A 19438-nucleotide genomic window follows, 5' to 3' on the forward strand; every position below is an offset into this window, starting at 1 on the left:
GAGAGCGGGACGCGTTAGAGAGGGGGACGCGTTAGAGAGCGGGACGCGTTAGAGAGGGGGACGCGTTAGAGAGCGGGACGCGTTAGAGAGGGGGACGCGTTAGAGAGCGGGACGCGTTAGAGAGGGGGACGCGTTAGAGAGTGGGTTGTGTTAGTTATGTGATCAGTGTACACAGCAAAGCTTGTGACGTCAAGTTGCAGGTTTTTCTCGATTCTGTCAGTCACAGTTAAAGCTCAGGGTGTGTCTGAGTGTAAACCACAACACAATGTACAACAATCCTATTCAATACATTTTTATTTGTATTGTGCTTTTAACAGTTAACATCGTCACAAAGCAGCTTTACACAGATAATATGGTGATAAAGAACACAACTGCAGTCCAACCCACACACACACACACACACACACACACACACACACACACACACACACACACACACACACAGTAGTCACGTGAAAGTCTGGCTCCGCCCCTTCCCCCCTATTAGATTATTATGATGTTAGTAGTTAATGTTGTTTATCCTCATTTATTATTATATCACATGTACACATATTATCCGTGTGTGTGTGTGTGTGTGTGTGTGTTTAGGCTGATATACAGTTTTTTTTCAGCTCACACACACATTTAATGCCCTGGTCGTTTCTATATAAATGTGTATGATTATGAATAATTATCTCGCTATTTTCTTACCTTTCGCTGATTCCGGAAATTATTCCAGATCTGAAACGGAATAATGGAAGTATAAAAACAAACACACACACACACACACACACACTCCGGGTTCAGGTCTCCGTGTGTATTTCTTCTTTCTTGTCCGGGTTCCTGCTGACATCACCCTCCAACGAGGCAAAAATTACGTCATCGCGTAATGCGGCGTCAGCGTTAGCACGCATTCGCAAGGGATTGTGGGAAATGTGGTCTGAAAACCCCGCTAGCAAAAAGAACATGGCACACATACACACATACCAGGCTAATCCAGAACATTTACAAATTACACATGTATAAAAATAAAACAGTGATGTCGAGAACACAGACTGAATAAAGGAGAAAACTTTTCACTGAAATGCAGAGAAACTTTATTACCTTTAGAATGAACATCATGTAGCTTCATTTCATCTAAAATATTTACCAGAACCCCCAGTTTTGAGTTTATTTATAAAAAAAACAGTTGGAAAGGAAAAAACTCTTACACAAGTGTGTTCTTCTCTAATGTAGCTGGTATGCTAACATTAGCTCACTTCTAACAACCATTGCTACAGATTTTACTTATAGTGTAATAACGTAAAGGCTAAAATTTAACAGCAGTGGTGTGTTGAATAAATCAGTGTGTACGATATTCAACACACTGATTCTGTGAGATTAGAACTTTACTTCAGCTCCACTCAGATCACTGTAGGAAAAAATCTGGTTTAGAAAAATATGACTGTAGCAACATGATGCTAATCAGCGTGTAAATGTGGTGCTGCAGTAACTAGTTTTATAAGTGCTAGTGCTAATGTTAGCATAAACACTTCAGCAGTAGCTAATCAAACTCGTTAATGTGGTTTGTGGGTGGCAAAAAATAATCGTTTTATAAATATAAAATAAAGCGTCTGGTCGCCCTGAAGTGAATCTTCTGCCTTTAAAAAAAGACGAGTTTGTTTATTTCAGGACGTCACAAAATGCTGCAGAGTTTGGACGTGTGTCTGAGGCTCTTGTAGGCCTTTAGTCGCTCCTTCTTAACCTGGGTAGCTTCATTGGCGTTGTGCGTGACTAGCGGCATGCTCTCAAAGGCGCGGCGTCGATGCGCTCGGTGCAGCAGGATGCGGTAGACGCCAGTGACAAAGCTCCTGCAGTCTCTGCCCTGGTTGTTGCGGATGTGCTCGACGGTGATGCCGAGGGCCTGCAGGCTGTTCCTCACCTCCAGCTCATCCTCCTCCAGATCGTCTTTTTCCGCCAGGTACAGCGGGTCCAGCTTAAACGGCTCCGTAGCTTTGGGAAACTCGATGTTTTCCAGCCACTCGCTGCTCATCATGTGCTCCAGGCTGCAGCGCTCGGACGGCTGCGGCTGCAGGATGGCGTGGATCAGACACCGACATGCCTCGGGAACCCACGCCGGCACCGAGAACGCTCCGTCCAGGATGCAGCGCTTCAGCTTAGCCACGGTGTCTGCGCGGAATGGCATGGCGCCCGACACCATGAAGAACAGCATCACTCCCAGAGCCCAGATATCCACGTACACGCCCACGTAGCGCTCGTCACGAAACAGCTCCGGCGCCGCATAAGGCGGGGAACCACACAGTGTGCTGAGGGTCTCGTCTCGCCGACTCACCGTGCTGAACCCGAAATCACCCACCTGCAGAGCATCATCACACATCAAGAGTCAGAAGTATCATCTCTGCTCTCTTCATCATCTTCATGCTACAAAGTTCAAAAGACTAACAGCATATCTAAGTTAGCTACTGTCATTAACACGTATGGTTGTTACTAGCATGTTGCTAGCTATTATATCCTGTTCATACGCACCTTCACACACGTGCTTCGGGAAAAGAAAACGTTCTCGGCTTTCAGGTCGCGGTGGATGATGTTGTTGTCATGCTGCAGGAGAAAGAAGAAGTGTTCTGAATTCTTTACTACAGTTTTGAAATGAAAAGTAAACTTTAGACAGCAGGGGGCGCTAAATGCTAAGCACAGCGAAATGGATTCACCGAGCGAAGGGTTTGCTAACAGTTAGATTAACCACTGGCTCGGAGTCGTTCATAAAATAAATAGATGTGAATTCATTTTAAATCATTTACAAATTTAACTAATTAGATCAATTCTAAAAGACAAGCTGGAAACCACTGTACCACTGTAGTGATCCGCGTATTGTAAGTTGCTATAGCAACAGCTAATTTTGTCACGTGACTCGCCATGTGTTTGATGGCGGAGATGATCTGTGAGAAGACGACTTTGCTGTCGATGTCAGACAGTTTTCCCTCCATGGTGATTTTGGTGTACAGCTCGCCGCCTTCAGCGTACTCCATCACCAGGTGCAGGCGCGTCAGCGTCTCCACCACCTCGTACAGACGGATGATGTTGGGATGTTGGAGCTTCTCCATGCTGGAGATCTCACGAGACAACAGCCTCTGTGTCTTCTGGTCCAGCTTGGTCTTGTCCAGGATCTTAATGGCCACCTTGTCTGTGGAGCAGCATACAGTGAGAAGACATCACAGCACTGTCTCAGGCTAACTATGTGTATGAGCCCGTGTATCCTGGTGTGGTACCTTTGGTGAGTGCATGGACCCCAAGTTTGACATGAGAGAAGTTCCCACAGCCGATCTCTCCCCGGATCTTGTAGAAGCCGATTCGGCGGCCGATGGTGATCTCGCGCACCACCCTGTCGTCCTGACACATGTCCAGGTTGAGCTGCTCGAGCGGCGTGAGTCTGCGCTCCAGTGCACCGTCATCGTCTGTGAACACGTCAGAGCACGTGTCCTGCTTGGTACAGCCAGAGGAACGCTGGAGACACAGGGCTGGAGACACGCCCACATCGCTCGGGTACACCGCCGTCATCGTCGCATCACGGCTGGAGATCAACATCACAACTACATATAACTCACCCCTGCTCATCATCATCATCATCATCATCATCATCATCATCATCATCATAACCACCACCATCATCTTCACACACCACTGCAGTTTAACACCACGTGGGAACTACAACAAAATCATTGAATTTATTTGAAAATCTGAGAAATAAGACACGTCACTTCACTTAATATTAATAATATCTGAAGATTCTGGAGTCTAAAGTGTAAGTGAGATTCAGTAGAAGCTGCAAATCAACAAAAATATAAACAAGAAACTGAACGTTTGGAGAAACTGCTGCTGCTAAACCTCCAGATCCTCATAAAGTCAGAGCTGCCGGTCTTTGTTGACTTGTTGTAGTCCTCAGATCCTGGTTTGATGATTAAAACTGAACTGAAGCTCCAAGTGATGAAGATCACGACCATCATTTCAGCACCAACACACACACACACACACACACACACACACACACCTGACACCGTTAAGTCATTTATAAGGACACAATCTCTTACCTTCACATCACATGTCATTCTTCTTCATCGGAGAGCACACCCGTGTGTGTGTGTGTGTGTGTGTGTGTGTGTGCGCGCGCAGGTGCACTGGCAGTCTCAGTCTGAATTAATTATTTCACATGTCCCATTTGTTGTCTTTTGTGTGTTTATAAGAGACATGCGGCCATTTTTAGTGACACAAACGAGCTTTCGTCTTTCAGCATCCACTCATCTGTCCATTCACTCGTCTGTCTATCCATCCATCTGTTCTTTCCTCTGTGTGTGTTCCTCTCAGGTCTACAGGAGCCGTCCACTAATCTTCTCACAAATAAAATAAATGAACTCCATCACTTCTTCTGAAAGACAAAGAGAGAGAGAGAGAGAGAGAGAGAGAGAGAGAGAGAGAGAGAGAGAGAGAGAGGGAGAGAGAGAGAGAGAGAGAGAGAGAGGGAGAGAGAGAGAGAGAGAGAGAGAGAGAGAGAGAGAGAGAGAGGGAGAGAGAGAGAGAGAGAGAGAGAGAGGGAGAGAGAGAGAGAGAGGGAGAGGGAGAGGGAGAGAGAGAGATCGGGGGGGGGGGATTTTTTTTGACTTTTTACAAAACTTTAAAGTCACATATAAAATTCAGGGTGACTTCATAAATAAATAAATAAATAAATAAATAAATATGAAGAAGGTTATATATTTGAGTAAAACATGAGTAATGAGTTCAGTTCTGGTGTAAAGTTTATTCTCCGTCTGTAACAGAGCACAAACACATTCTCCAACACACACACATTTAAACACACACACATCATTCACACTTCTGTACAAATTACAATCTGTTAAAACTCTGGATTTGATCAGCCTTTTTAACATTCTTGTGTCTCCCAGTCAGTGTTCTGTGTGATCTGGTTTTCCGGCTCAGGTTTTTCTCCATCTTCACCTGACCGAGGAGAAAATGAACCAGGTGGCACCTGAACCTGTTTCCTAACGTATTTAACACCAAAAATAAAACACTGAACTGTAAAATCAACATAAAAAGACTTTAAAATGCTCCGAAAAAACACAAACAGTGACTTTAACCTGGAGCAGTGAATAAAAGCATGAAAACTGTTTCTCTCTGTGAATAAAAAGGACAGTCAGGTGTAGCATCAGGGTTTAAAACAGAAATAAAAGAGTTCACAGAGATGATACCATGTAAAATCCTCCACTGGAGGTCAGCAGCTCTTTTTGGTAACGGTGGTTTGTACAGTGTCTCCACTCTGATTTAATATCAGCATTTAAAACCTGAACACTTCTCCATGGGGGTCCACCCTCCCACTCAGCTTCTTCATATTCAGAACCTTATTCAAAACACACGCTCTGTAGAGAAGCTTCCCCGACACTGACCCAAAGTCCATCTCCCCTTTACCCCTGCACTCCAGGAGGGGGCGGTAAAACATTGGTAATCCAGAAATGTCCAGCATTTTTGGTCCATTAAAAAAAAGCCTCTGTCCAGCTCCAGTCCTCCAACTGTGTGTAATAATCCACTGGCTGCTGCTCTCCATACTAAGCCTCTGGGTCCAGTGAGGAGTCTCTGGATGAACTGTATTTAAAACCACCTCTTTTCCATGCTAAGCCTCCTGGCAGTGAAGGTTGTCCACCTCCCCACTCAACAAAATGGCTTCACTTTTACCCCAGTTGACTTTGGCAGAAGATAAAATCTAAAAGTCCTTTAAAAACGGCAGTAAAAACTTTGCATCATCTTGTGTGTTCATCATGACCACCAAGTCATCTGCATAAGCTGACAAGCATATCACCAGAGAGTACAACACACCTGAGAGTGAACATCCCTGCCTGATCCCTCTGTACACACTAAAAGGAGCACATAAACCACCGTTACCCTTCAGTACACTCTCAATCTCACTGTACAGCACCCTGATCATGGCTCTGAAACCAGGGTTGAACCCAAAGCTTTCCAGCGCCTTCCACAAGAATTCATGCTCAACCCGGTCAAAAGCCTTTTCCTGGTCCAGGAGAATCAGACCAGTAGCCTGGAGACGTCCAAAATGTCACGAATTAGGTATATGTTGTCAAATGTTGACCTGCCAGGCACACAGTGCGTCTAGTCATGGTGAATGATCTGCTCCATCACCTTCGTTAGTCTCGATGCTAATGCTTTTGACAGCACTTTGCGGTCAGTGCACAGTAGTTAGTAGTGGGCGCCAGTTCTTCAGGTGGGTCAGGTCTCCCTTTCTGGCAGCAGGGTCAGGACGGCTCTCCTGCAATTTGACGGAAGCTGACCACCTCTGACACTGTCCTGTAGGACCTCCAGCATGTCCTGCCCTATTACTGCCTAGAATGCCTTGAAAAACTCCACAGGGGGACCATCTATACCTGGTGCCCACCTGTTCTCCATGCCCCAGAGAGCCTTCTAAAGCTCAGCCAGTGTCAGCTCCCGGTCCAACTCCTTGGCCACTGACTCTGTGGGCTTTGGCAGGTCCTTGAGGAAGCTCTCCTCCACTACCTGTGGCCCTGAACTCTTACTGCTATACAGCTTCGAGTAAAAGCTGACTGTCGGCTTGCAGATTTCAGAAGACACGAGATCCCCTGATTCTGTTCGCACAGCATGCATGAATCTTTTCTGTCCATTCTTTTGTTCCAAACTCAAGAAGAACTTAGAAGGAGCATCCATCTCAGTGACGCTTCTAAAGTGTGAGCGGACCAGCGCCCCCTGTGCTGTAGTGTCCAGCAGGTCGTTCATTTTGGCTTTTTTTATTTTTGAGGGCTTCAATATGTAAAAATATATGAAACACTTAAAGATCATTGAACGAGACGCCTGTCATTCAAGATATACAGGAAGTACAACAGTTTCTCATTGCTTGTGTTTACTTCTGTTATTATCTTATATTTAAAGATGCACTAATCAAAAAAATAGTGAACAGAAACAAAGTGATAAGATTTCATACTTCCTGTATATCGTGAATGACAGGCGTCTCGTCCAATGATCTCTAAGTGTTTCATTCACACACTTTACCTCCCACCGTAAATCATTTCAGATTCAAGTTTTTTGATTGAGTGAGATGGAAGGATGAGGAATTGTCTCACTTCATCTCTGTAAGGTAGTAAGCAGGTCACATGGATCAGAACACTGACAGACAGAAGACACATGAAACCTGTGTGTGTTTAATAACAATAATAAAACCTCCGACTTGTAACCAGGAGAAGTGACACCGCCTCATTATTTTATGTGTGTGTGTGTGTTTGTGTGTTTCTGAGTCAAACACTCCTAACAATGTCCCTTATGAGCACACACACACACACACACACACACACACACACACACACACACACACACACGCGCATGCACATATACATCTCAAATCTTTTTCATCATTTACACCTGATTCACTCACGTGTGTACCGTATGTATTTACACACACTTGTGTGTGTGTGTGTGTGTGTGTGTGTGTGTGTGTGTGTGTGTGTGTGTGTGTTTTACTGATGTGCTTTGATATCAATGGAGCTGAAAATCAAAGTGATAAAATCATGAATATTTACACAGCACAGCTTTAAACATACTGCAGTGTGTGTGTGTGTGTGTGTGTGTGTGTGTGTGTGTGCGTGCGCACCTAAAGAACGAGTGCTCTGTTAAAGTAAATGGCAAAGCAAGGCTCCTGAGATTATCCTCTCAGTGGAACACACACACACACACACACACACACACACACACACACACACACACACACACACACACACCCCTCAGGTCTGTACTTAAACATTGCTGATCTCGGCAGGTTTGAAGGAGAAGGTGATTATATTCTCCAGTCACCAGATTTGTTGCTTGGTGATAAATTGTGATAACTTCACAGGTTTATTCTGTGTCACGTGATCTGTTCGAAAATAACTGATTGTGAGCTGCAGCACCCACTGCTGGTAGAATCTCTTCACTGCACCACTCTGGGAGTTCTCTCCTCCATCAGCTCCACAGCGCTCACGCCCCGCCCACAGGTCAGCAACACCCTATCACATCACAGGTACATGCGGGGGCGGGGCGTCTGTGGGACGTAGTAGACTGTGCTGTGTGACAGGGCGGAGTCTCACTGTAGCGCTTCTTCCCTCTGACACATACACAACAGGCGATTGGCTGATATAAGATACAGGTGAGGGGAACAGCCCCTTCCACAAAGACCACATGTCCAGTACACGTCTCTCAGACTGGCTTTGGACACGCTCAGCTCTCGGGCTTCTCCACGTCCTGACACGTGTGTGTGTGGTCCATCCTGAGCTCTGACTACTGACGTGTTTCAGTTCACTACTGAATCTCCTCAGATCTCTGAATGCTCAGGTATCTTCACATGGGATCATTACACACCTGCATTTCAGACACGTCACCTGCTGCGTTTACACTCACGTGGGATTTCTCATTGTGCGATTTTTTTCATTTTATTTTTCACAGAAAGTCTTAGAAACTGAGAGGAAAAAAAATAAAGAGAGAGAGGAAGACAGAAAGAAAAGGAGAAAGACACAACATACAGACAGACAGGCAGACAGAGAGACAGACAGAGAGACAGACAGAGAGACAGACAGACAGACAGACAGACAGGCAGGGAGAGAGACAGGCAGAGAGACAGACAGACAGGCAGGGAGACAGAGAGACAGGCAGACAGACAGAGAGAGAAAGACAGGCAGAGAGACAGAGGCAGACAGAGAGACAGACAGGCAGACAGAGAGAGAGGGACAGGCAGAGAGACAGGCAGAGAGACAGACAGACAGGCAGGGAGAGAGACAGGCAGAGAGACAGACAGACAGGCAGGGAGACAGAGAGACAGGCAGACAGACAGAGAGAGAGACAGGCAGAGAGACAGAGGCAGACAGAGAGACAGACAGGCAGACAGAGAGAGAGGGACAGGCAGAGAGACAGGCAGAGAGACAGACAGACAGGCAGGGAGAGAGACAGGCAGAGAGACAGACAGACAGACAGGCAGACAGAGAGAGAGGGACAGGCAGAGAGACAGGCAGACAGGCAGACAGACAGAGGCAGACAGAGAGACAGACAGGCAGACAGAGAGAGAGAGACAGGCAGAGAGACAGACAGACAGGCAGGGAGACAGAGAGACAGGCAGACAGACAGAGGCAGACAGAGAGACAGACAGGCAGACAGAGAGAGAGAGAGAGACAGGCAGAGAGACAGACAGACAGGCAGGGAGACAGAGAGACAGGCAGAAAGACAGAGGCAGACAGAGAGACAGGCAGACAGACAGAGGCAGACAGAGAGACAAACAGGCAGACAGAGAGAGACAGACAGAGAAACAGGCAGAGACAGGCAGAGAGACAGACAGACAGCTAGACAGACAGGCAGACACAGAGCGTTCTGATGTTCAGAGGTGTGAGTGAGTGGAAATCAGACTCAGTGGGCTGCAGGTGATGAGGAATATAAAGGAGGATAAAAAGCGTTTGTGTGTTCCTTATTAAATCCCACCTTCAAAGCAGCTTTAATCTCCGCTGCACTTCCTGTTCTTCTTCTCACACAAAGTCATCAAAGCTCCTGACCCTCACACCTACACCAGCTTCATCAGCATGCCAGGGGGCGGAGCTTCACACAGACGAACTACAGCGAGGGGAACTGAAGAAACGTCGCACCACGAGCTCCACAATAATCTCTCGAGAAGACCGTCTCATTGCTCCTCCTTCACCCGACATGAAGAAGAGAACACGTGATGTTCCTGCTGAAGTTTGTGCTTTTCGTGGACGTGGAAAAAAACGCTGGGTTCGATCTAACACACAGTGTGTGTGTGTCTACACAACACACTGATGATAAACACGTTTTAGCGACACACAGATCAGAGCTGTGACTCAAACACCTGTATGATTTATTTTCATCCAGACAAAGTGAAGAAAAGCTGGAGTTCAGCAGTGGAGCTTTCTTTCATCTCTCTTCACTTCTCCTCCTCATCCTGCTGATGTTCTCAGGTGTGTGTGAGAAACATCGAAAACCTTTCATGAGAATACACGCGTTTATAATCGACTATATCTATTATACTGTACGGAGGCGCGCGCACACACACACACACACACACACACCTTTATCTCCAGGTAGGTGATGATGCTTAGCTCTGCTCCGGTTTCCATCTCTGTCACCGTGTGTGTGATGATGATGATGATGATGAGAGTGGAGATGCGGAAGCCCCACACTAACAGCGGCTCCTCACCAATCGCCGTTATGAAAATGGGCGTGGCTAAATATATACTCAGACCAATCAGATTGCTGATGAGCCTTAAGGCGCTTTAAACACGTCATTTCGCGTCTGCCCAACAGGAGGCGCCAAAGTACAGGAACCAATACAGTTTAAAGACTGTAGTTAATATAAATATTGAGTTCTATTCAGATTTATCACCATGTTATAATTATTAATACTCATTTTAATTCTATTCAAACTGCCCACCTAAAACAAACCTAATAATAGAATCAATTATTTACGTTATATTTTACTGGAGAACATAAAGGTTTTTTAATTAAAAGGAAAAAAGTCAATATTCACAAAATTATAGACACTAATATTAAAATACTACTAATAGTAAAAATGAGCAGAGTTTAGATGAGACTTTATTGCTGTGTACAAACGCATTACAATCTGAAATCATATCGGAGACGTGCAACATGTGGTGAAGCCCTTTAGAGTCACTACAGTGTCACACTTCATTACCCCAGAGAGGGGGGGAGAGAGGGAGAGAGAGAGAGAGAGAGAGAGAGAGAGAGATGGGTGGGGGAGAGCACCTTCTATAAAAAAAAAAAAAAAGCATTTGCAAAAAACAAAAAAGAGAACCTGTAATAATGATAATAATAAAGAGAATAAAAGTGTTTTGTTGCTACTTTGTGAAAAGTGACAGATGAAAATGCGACAAGAAATAAATAAACACTCCTCCACCTGCTGCAGGGGCGTGTCCCAATCCTCCACACACACACACACACACACACACACACACACACACACACACACACACACACACACACACACACACACACACACACACACACACACAGGCCTCCGGGTCAGCAAGGGGGCGGGGCTTCTTATATTTAACATTCAATCACAGACTTATGACATCACCACTAGCTTTCTTTCTCTCTTACAGCTTAGCGTAGATTACAGGGGCAAATCACACAGTACAGTAGTTAGCGTAGCGTTAGCTAGCAGGCTAGTCAACACGGCTCACAGGTTTAATAATGCGATAAACAGCTAAAGCTGTAAAGTTAAATAATGATGAGCTGAAATCGTTTTATTGTGCAGCTAAAAACAGTCCAACCGTTTTAAAACAACAATAATGTGATGTCACATGCTGCGATTGTAAACGCTGCCCCCTGCTGTTGAAGCGAGGTTTCGATTATTGTCACTCTTTTTATATGTTAGTGGTGTAAAGGTGTTTGGGACACGCCCCCCCTGGACGAGGAGCGAGCTGAGAATGTTCTGGAAGCTGGCAGCAGTGAGGAGAGGCATGTGCTCTGCTTTACAAAAATAAATATCATTCATTCACAGTTTCCTCTCTCACGTTTATCCACTTTTCATACGTTCACACTCTGAGTCTGTTCCTTCACTCCATCCTCCTCCACCTCTATCAAAACTGTCTCCACCTGGTTCTCCACCTGGTTCTCCACGATCACCCCATCCTGCAGCTCTAAACGCTCCTCTATCATCACTCCATCCTGCAGAACCACCGGCTGCTCCATCACTCCATCCTGTAGCTCCACTTGTCCTTCCACCATCACTCCATCCTGCAGCTCCACTCGTCCTTCCACCATCACTCCATCCTGCAGCTCCACTCGTCCTTCCACCATCACTCCATCCTGCAGCTCCACTCGTCCTTCCACCATCACTCCATCCTGCAGCTCCACTCGTCCTTCCACCATCACTCCGTCCTGCAGAATCACTTGCTGCTCCATCACTCCATCCTGCAGTACCACTTGTCCCTCCACCATTACTTCGTCTCGCAGCTCCATCTGTCCTTCCATAATCACTCGTTCCTCCACCATCACTCCACCCTGCAGCTCCACTCTTCCCTCGATCACCGCGCCCTGCAGCTCCACCTGTTCTTTCATCTCTCTGTCCTGCAGCTCCACCTGCTCTGCCATCATCACGCCATCCTCCAGCTCCACTCTCTCCTCCACCATGGCTCCATCCTCTTCCTGGACAGCGTGCTGCTGCTGCAGGTGAGCAGTGAGATCCTGCGCGTGAGTGAACCACTGATCACACATCGTACAGTGATTTGGTTTGTCACCTGTGTGGATCGCCAGGTGATCTTTAAACTGATCCCAGCTATTAAACACCTCACCACACACCTGAGGAACACACACACACACACACACACACACACACACACACACACACACACACACACACACACACAACCATCAAAGGTCAGTGCTGCACCATACTAAAAGATGAAGGCTCTAATCAAGGTGTGGGTGAGGGACAGGGTGAGGGGCATGGTTAGGGACATGGTGAGGGACAGGGTGGGGGACATGGTGAGGGACATGGTGAGGGACAAGGTTGGGGACATGGTGAGGGACAGGGTGAGGAACATGGTAAAAGACAGGGTGGGCACCCTGACAACCCATGTCCCCCACCCTGTCCCTCACCATGTCCCCAACCTTGGCCCCCACCCTGTCTTTTACCATGTCCCTAACGACAGAGTGGGGGACATGGTTAGGGACATGGTAAAAGACAGGGTGGGGGCCAAGGTTGGGGACATGGTGAGGGACATGGTAAAAGACAGGGCGGGGACAAGGTGGGGGACATTGTTAGGGACAGGTTGGGGGACATGGTTAGGGACAGGGTAAAAGACAGGGTGGGGGCCAAGGTTGGGGACATGGTGAGGGACATGGTAAAAGACAGGGTGGGGACAAGGTGGGGGACATGGTTAGGGACAGGGTAAAAGACAGGGTGGGGGCCAAGGTTGGGGACATGGTGAGGGACATGGTAAAATACAGGGTGGGGACAAGTTGGGGGACATGGTTAGGGACAGGGTAAAAGACAGGGTGGGGACAGGGTAAAAGACAGGGTGGGGGAGAGGGTAAAAGACAGGGTGGGGGGACATGGTTAGGGACAGGGTGGGGACAGGGTAAAAGACAGAGTGGGGGACATGGTAAAAGTCAGGGTGAGGGACATGGTTAGGGACAGGGTAAAGGGACATGGTTAGGGACAGGGTGAGGGACAGGGTTAGGGACATGGTAAAAAACACGGTGAGGGACAGGGTGGGGGACATGGTTAGGGACAGGGTAAAAGACAGGGTGGGGACAGGGTAAGGGACAGGGTAAAAGACAGGGTGGGGGAGAGGGTAAAAGACAGGGTGGGGGACATGGTTAGGAACAGGGTGGGGACAGGGTAAAAGACAGGGTGGGGGACAGGGTAAAAGACAGGGTGAAAGACAGGGTGGGGGACAGGGTGGGGGACATGGTGAGGGACACGGTGAGGGACATGGTAAAAGACAGGGTGGGGGACAGGGTAAAAGACAGGGTGGGGGACATGGTTAGGGACAGGGTGGGGGACATGGTTAAGGACAGGATGAGGGACAGGGTAAAAGAGCAGATTCACAGTAACTCGATGAAGATGATTGTTGTCCCCTGTTGTCCCCTGGACCCCCGTCTCCTGTGAGAGTGTAATAACACTGGGAATGAACAGGTGTGTGTATGAGTGTGTCTCTCACCTGACACTCATAGAGTTTTTTCCGCCCTTTTTTGGCTCCTGCTCCGTTCTGACACGCCGACATGTGGCACTTCAGTGTGCTGTTCCGGGCAAAGCGCTCGTGACAATCTGGACATTTGAAGGGTTTCTCACCTGCACACGCGCGCGCACACACACGCACACACACACACAAGCTAAACACTGGGTACCTCTGTGCTGTGTGATGGTTATGATGGTGGTGAAGGACATCACGTCGTACCTGTGTGTTTCCGTAAATGTTCTTTGAAGTGGCCGAAGTGATCGAACTCTTTACTACAGTACACACACATGTGCACTTTCTTTTTCAGCTTCTTGCTCAGCTCCTCTGCGTCGTAGTGACACGTGTTGACGTGCTGTTTGAGCGCTCCCTCGCGAGCGTACGTCTTCCCGCAGTGTTTACACACGTAGGGTTTGTCCGAGCAGGTGGTGTGTGTCTTCATGTGCTGCTTCAGGTGGTAGAAGAGTTTAAAGCAGCGTTCACACTTATCACAGCGGAACATGTTATCAGAGATCTGCACCTCCACCACCTCGATCCCCTCCAGCGTTTTTGTGGCCATCACAGCCTCCTCCTGCAGCTCCCCCGCCTCCTCCTGGCCCTGCTTCACGTTTTGCTCCCCCTGCTGGTATTTACTGGTGATGTCGGCGAGCAGCGCGAGGGCGGAGTCATCCGTTTCCCTGCCTCCGTCCGTCACCTCCTCCTCCATCACACACTCCTGAACGATGGCTTCGTCCTCGACATCCACCTCGATCTCCACCGCCTCCGCCTCCGCCTCGGGCAGGGTTTCTGTGATCACCTTCGACGTCTCTGCGATTTTTCTCTTCTTGGCTTTGGGTTGGTCAGAGAGGGGCTGAGCCTCAGACCCCAGCGTGCTCCTGTCCTCGCTCTTCATTCTGAAGAAGAGCCAGAAAAAGAAGATGTAGAAGACAAATAAGACAACAAAATGTAGAGAAAGAGAGCAGATGAAGGAGTGGAACCTGTTGTTTAGAGCTTTAATGGCTTCCTGCATCTGCAGATACTCAGCTGCTCTCCACACGTCCATCACGTCCTCCTGTCCTCTCAGAGCGAGCTTAGCCGTGTAGGTGAACTCCATCAGGTGACAAAACGCACTGTTACTCACGCCTACACACACACACACACACACACACACACACACACACACACAGTCAGGGATCATCCCAGCATGTCATGTGGTAGAGTCTTCTCTCAGGTGGATTCTGGGAAAAGTGATTTACCTTCAATCTCAACCAGTGGTTCCTGAGTGAAGTCCTGAAAGAACTTATGGAAGAACTGACTGCAGGCAGCCAGCACAGCTTTATGGGCTCGAAACTGATGACCTGCAGCACACACACACACACACACACACACACACACACACACACACACACATCCTGATCTGTTCATGATGATGGAGATTGAGGTTCTGTTCTGAGAGATGAGTTCTCACCATCTACGATCAGTGTGATGTCTGTGAACTGGTCCAGCTGTCTCTGTTCATTCAGTTTATCCAGCATGACTTTATAATGTGCTGGAAACTCATGTTTATTTTCTCCAACTCCTCCATCATCAGACATGGTGGAGAACTTCTCCTGTGAAGGAGTGTGGGATAGAGAGAAGGTGTTTTTATTTTATTCGTGTGTGATTGATGCAGTGAACTTTTTATTACCATTTTTATTAAAAATATAAATGAAAGAAACTCATTTTATTACTGCACAATTAATTTGATAAAAACAAACATAAAAGAGTCGAAATGAAAACTTTCAATACACAACATTTATTCTCGACGTTCTTTCTTTACTTAAATAATAATATACTTCACTAAAAAATGTTTTTTAATCACTAAACGTGTTTTACTGATGCGTCGAGTCTCAAATCTGCACCAAAATCCACCCTAATGCAACACAATTTACCCTCTGGGGCAGTTTTTCCTCACAACACAAAAAACGACCTTAAATTACTGTCTTTTATGATCCTCCTTATGAAAACAATACCTGCTCGGAATCTGTAAAGGCTCTGCTTTTATTTCTACACACCCCTAATAACAACATGCTGTGCTTTTGGCAAATAAATTAAACAGACAGGGGGCGCTATCTGCCACCTCTGTCATCTCTCTTCAGAGACACACATAAAACACCCTGAATCTCAGTGATACTCAGACAATAAATAAATGTATAGAAAACTCAAAAAGTCTACTTTTAAATAAACTAATTCACACTGAATATAAATATTATCTGATTCTGTAAAATCCGCACGAAAATGAGAAGAGGTGCAGTTTCTCTGGTGTCACCTCATTAACCGTCCGTGTGGAAACAGCAAATGTTCCGTTTGGTGTCCTGATGATTTACATCATTCACAAGAATATTTACTCTTCATCTCTATGTTGAGTTCAGTTTTACTAATAATAAACATACATTTGCATAAAGTATCAGTATTTCTCCATGTGCACGTTGAGTATTAAACACTTGGAAAGTAGTCATTTAAGATTTAGAACAGATACAAATCTGCGATTAATCACTAATGACACACGATTAATCGTGATTAAATATTTAAATGGACTGAATATTACATTAAAAAGCTGTATCTGATCTGACACTTATAGTCCAATCAAACCCAGTCTGATGATGAATGGTGAAGAGAATGTACACTGTAATGGTGTAGTGCACCAGTTTCCCCTGAAGGCTCTTAATGCACTATAGTGATGAATCGTTCATGAACGAGTCTTTCATTTGACTCAGAAGAACGAGTCGGTTTAAAGAGTGATTGGTTCATTTTCTACTGGACGCGCACGAGCCAACCATCACAAACTCTCAGTAGATTCTGTACAGGGAACAGAAATGAATAGTTTAACTCTCGACTCTTCTCATCTAAACTATTCTTTTATTAATAGATCACGTTTTTGTCCTGTTACAATAATTATGGGAGTCACGTGACAAAAGAAGCGACGAAACGGACCAGAAGATATGAGAGGTGAAGTTACTCGTTCTGTTTATTATTTGTTATTCGCTGCATGTCATATTTTCATTATTAAAACTAGAGTAAAGTCGGTGTATGTAGACGTGTTGGGGATCTGATTATTGATATTTTATTGTATGTCTGATCAAAGGGACGAATTGAACTAAAAAAAAAAAAAAAAAAAGATTCAAAGAACCGAGTCACTAAAATGATCCGATCTTCCCATCACTAGTGCACAACACGAGGCGTTCATATTGTACAGACCTGATCCCAAATCCATCCATATCACAACTATAGTGCACTACATAGGGAGCAGGGACTATGATTTCACACCCTATGTAGTGCACCTACATACACACTGTCTATCCATTTGGGACTTAGCCTTCCGCTAGCTAGCAGAGAACAGGGCAGGAAGCTGTAACTTTTACGCCAAAATGACACTTTATAATGTCCCTAAACCCCACAGCCCCTAAAGCAAGGACAAATACAACATTACTGAGGAAAAACCCGTCCGAAAAACATATCCTGTTTCGTAAAAAACACCTAAATAGCCGCTCCAGCAGAACGCAGCCCAATTCGCCATTTGTTCTTGGACTCACGTTTCTTACGTCATCAAATCGCGCATTAAAATGCACAAATCCGGCTAATTTGTTTCCCCGGCGGAGAAGCAGGACACCCCGCGGCGGAGACACTACTCTGTACTCACCCTACACGGAACCGGTGGTAGAGGTTTATGGAGTTATTTATTTAATAATCGTGTTCAGCTCCGAGTTGCGCTCCGACCTGCTTCGCACAGAGGGGGAAAAAAGAGGGCGGGCGTTTTTCCTCCCAGGACTACATTTCCCACAAGGCCACGCGCTGCGCCAAACCGAAACGCGAGAGTCACCTTTTCCCGCCATTCTGTTTTCCTGTCAGTGAGGAGCAACATGGCGCTTTTACAGCCAATGACTGTTATCACATTACTGCTGTTTAAGAAAGAATTTTACTTATAATTATTTTGTCACATGTACCTTTTTTTTTTACAGTTCAGTCTGATTATTTCTTCGTAAATCCCAGAGATGTTCGGAAGCTGGGATCAGCGCACAGGGCCAGCTAGAATACAGAGCCCCTGGAGCAGAGAGGGTTGAGGGCCTCCAACAAGGGCCCGATAATAGCAGCTTAGCGATACCAGGACTTGAATCCTACACCTTCCAAACAGTAACCCAGAGCTTTAACCACTGATCTCCCACCTCCTTCCAGTTTACACTGTATACGTCCAGTTTATTTCTATTGCGCTTTTCACAACACACATTGTCTCAAAGCAGCTTTACAGAATTTAACAGTGAAGGTGAATGGTGTGTATTTATCCCTGATGATCACCATGGAGACTGTGGTGAAGGGAAAACTCCCTTAGATGTTATGAGGAAGAAACCTTGAGAGGAACCAGACTCAAAAGCAGAACCTCATCCTCATGTGGGTGACATCAAGAGTGTGATTATAGTCTTTAAACACTACAGAACACTGGAGAGTGAGAACTAACATGAGCACTGGAGTGTGTGATTATGACTGATGTTCTTTCTACAGTCTTATACAGTCATTATGGTTATAAAACTAGGAGCTACTGAGCAACTCATAAAATAGCTCAACATCTGAGATCATCACAGATCCAACACCAGCTTCTCCATGCCAGAGCCTTTAAACCAGGGGTCACCAATGTGGTGCCCACGGGTCACTCGCAAATACTACTTTGTTAAATCATTGTTGATATTTATTATGAGACATTAACATGATCAGTGTCTTTACATAGATGAATATCATTAATTATTAATAATAACATATAATAAAAGGTAAATTGAGCAAATTTGTTATTTCAGATCAAACTGAAAACTGTGTGTATCAAACTGTAGCCCTTCACATTAATCACTACTCAAGAAGTAGCTCTCAGTTTCAAAAAGGTTGGTGACCCCTGCTTTTATACATGCCAGGAGCTCCAGTGTCCAAACTCCACATTAAGTGGAATCCAATGGCGCTGGTACGTCTCTAGATGGTTCTAGATGTTTGCAGCATCTACTTCTTTAAAGGTCCATAAGGAGCTGGAGCAACCTCAGGATGCCTTGGGATGGGGAGAGAAAGAGAAGCAGTGGAGAGGAATTAGCGTAGCTGCTGTTCATGATATTAACAGCACAAGTTGATAATGTGATGTGATCAGATGTTCTGGAGCACAAGGTTATGATGTGATGTGTGTTATGTGTAGAACTCGCTAAAAACATACGTCTTTAATCTGCACTTAAACTGGGAGAGTGTATCTGAGCCCCGAACACTGTCAGGAAGAATATTCCAGAGTTTAGGAGCTAAATGTGAAAATGTTCTACCACCTTTAGTGGACTTTGCTATTCTAGGAACTACTAGAAGCCCAGAGTTTTGAGATCTCATGGAGCGTGACGGATTGTAGCGTGTTAGAAGACTGGAGATACATGGAGATAAACCATTTAGTGTTTTATAAGTGAGTAGCAGTAGTTTGTAGTAGATTTGAAACGTAACAGGAAGCCAATGTAGGGACGAGAAGATTGGGGTTATATGATCGTATTTTCTCCACCTTGTGAGAACTCTGACTGCTGCATTCTGGATGAACTGTAGCTTGTTTATTAATGATGCAGGACTTCCACCTAGTAATGCCACATCACGTGTAGAACCAGATCACAACTGAGAGGACTTTTATATTTTACATTTCTGACACATTTAAGTGTAAACTTTCGTTTTGTTTTTTTTTTAGTTGTAAAAATGAT

The 19438-nt window shown here is 45.8% G+C and overlaps 4 protein-coding genes across 14 annotated transcripts in view; 1 reads left to right on the forward strand and 3 right to left on the reverse strand.

The window, feature by feature from the left end:
- Positions 1 to 858, reverse strand: part of creb3l3l (cAMP responsive element binding protein 3-like 3 like) — an 8254-nt gene extending 7396 nt beyond the window's left edge. Inside the window, exon 1 of the mRNA XM_083553472.1 lies at positions 691 to 858. The gene's annotated coding sequence lies outside the window, so the exon portion shown is untranslated. The remainder of the gene's footprint in view (positions 1 to 690) is intronic.
- The window catches only part of LOC310732793 (uncharacterized protein), a 339677-nt gene that overhangs the window by 92087 nt on the left and 228152 nt on the right, over positions 1 to 19438 (forward strand). The gene's annotated exons all lie outside the window — the stretch shown is intronic.
- On the reverse strand, positions 1060 to 10238 carry nim1ka (NIM1 serine/threonine protein kinase a). 5 transcript variants are annotated; one of them, XM_083553471.1, is made up of 7 exons: positions 10086 to 10238; positions 9484 to 9691; positions 4065 to 4396; positions 3246 to 3547; positions 2892 to 3160; positions 2506 to 2577; positions 1060 to 2335 (listed from the first exon to the last, which is right to left on the reverse strand). In XM_083553471.1, exons 4-7 carry the CDS (start codon positions 3532 to 3534, stop codon positions 1655 to 1657), a joined length of 1311 nt encoding a protein of 436 aa, XP_083409597.1. In that variant the 5' UTR covers positions 3535 to 3547; positions 4065 to 4396; positions 9484 to 9691; positions 10086 to 10238; the 3' UTR covers positions 1060 to 1654. The 5 variants fall into 5 exon arrangements, with proteins under 5 accessions (XP_083409597.1, XP_083409595.1, XP_083409596.1 ...); XM_083553469.1 differs by having other exon boundaries at positions 4065 to 4399; XM_083553470.1 differs by lacking the exon at positions 9484 to 9691.
- Positions 10591 to 18347, reverse strand: znf131 (zinc finger protein 131). Of its 4 annotated transcripts, XM_083553460.1 has the most exons (8): positions 17380 to 18347; positions 15169 to 15310; positions 14957 to 15058; positions 14699 to 14843; positions 13944 to 14614; positions 13707 to 13837; positions 11719 to 12339; positions 10591 to 11685 (listed from the first exon to the last, which is right to left on the reverse strand). In XM_083553460.1, the coding sequence occupies exons 2-8, from the start codon at positions 15293 to 15295 to the stop codon at positions 11566 to 11568; spliced, it is 1917 nt and encodes a 638-aa protein (XP_083409586.1). In that variant the 5' UTR covers positions 15296 to 15310; positions 17380 to 18347; the 3' UTR covers positions 10591 to 11565. The 4 variants fall into 4 exon arrangements, with proteins under 4 accessions (XP_083409586.1, XP_083409583.1, XP_083409584.1 ...); XM_083553457.1 differs by having other exon boundaries at positions 10591 to 12339; XM_083553458.1 differs by lacking the exon at positions 17380 to 18347 and adding an exon at positions 17273 to 17374 and having other exon boundaries at positions 10591 to 12339.

The sequence above is a fragment of the Silurus aristotelis genome (assembly GCF_946808225.1).
Source record: "Silurus aristotelis genome assembly, chromosome: 11".
NCBI lineage: Eukaryota > Metazoa > Chordata > Actinopteri > Siluriformes > Siluridae > Silurus > Silurus aristotelis.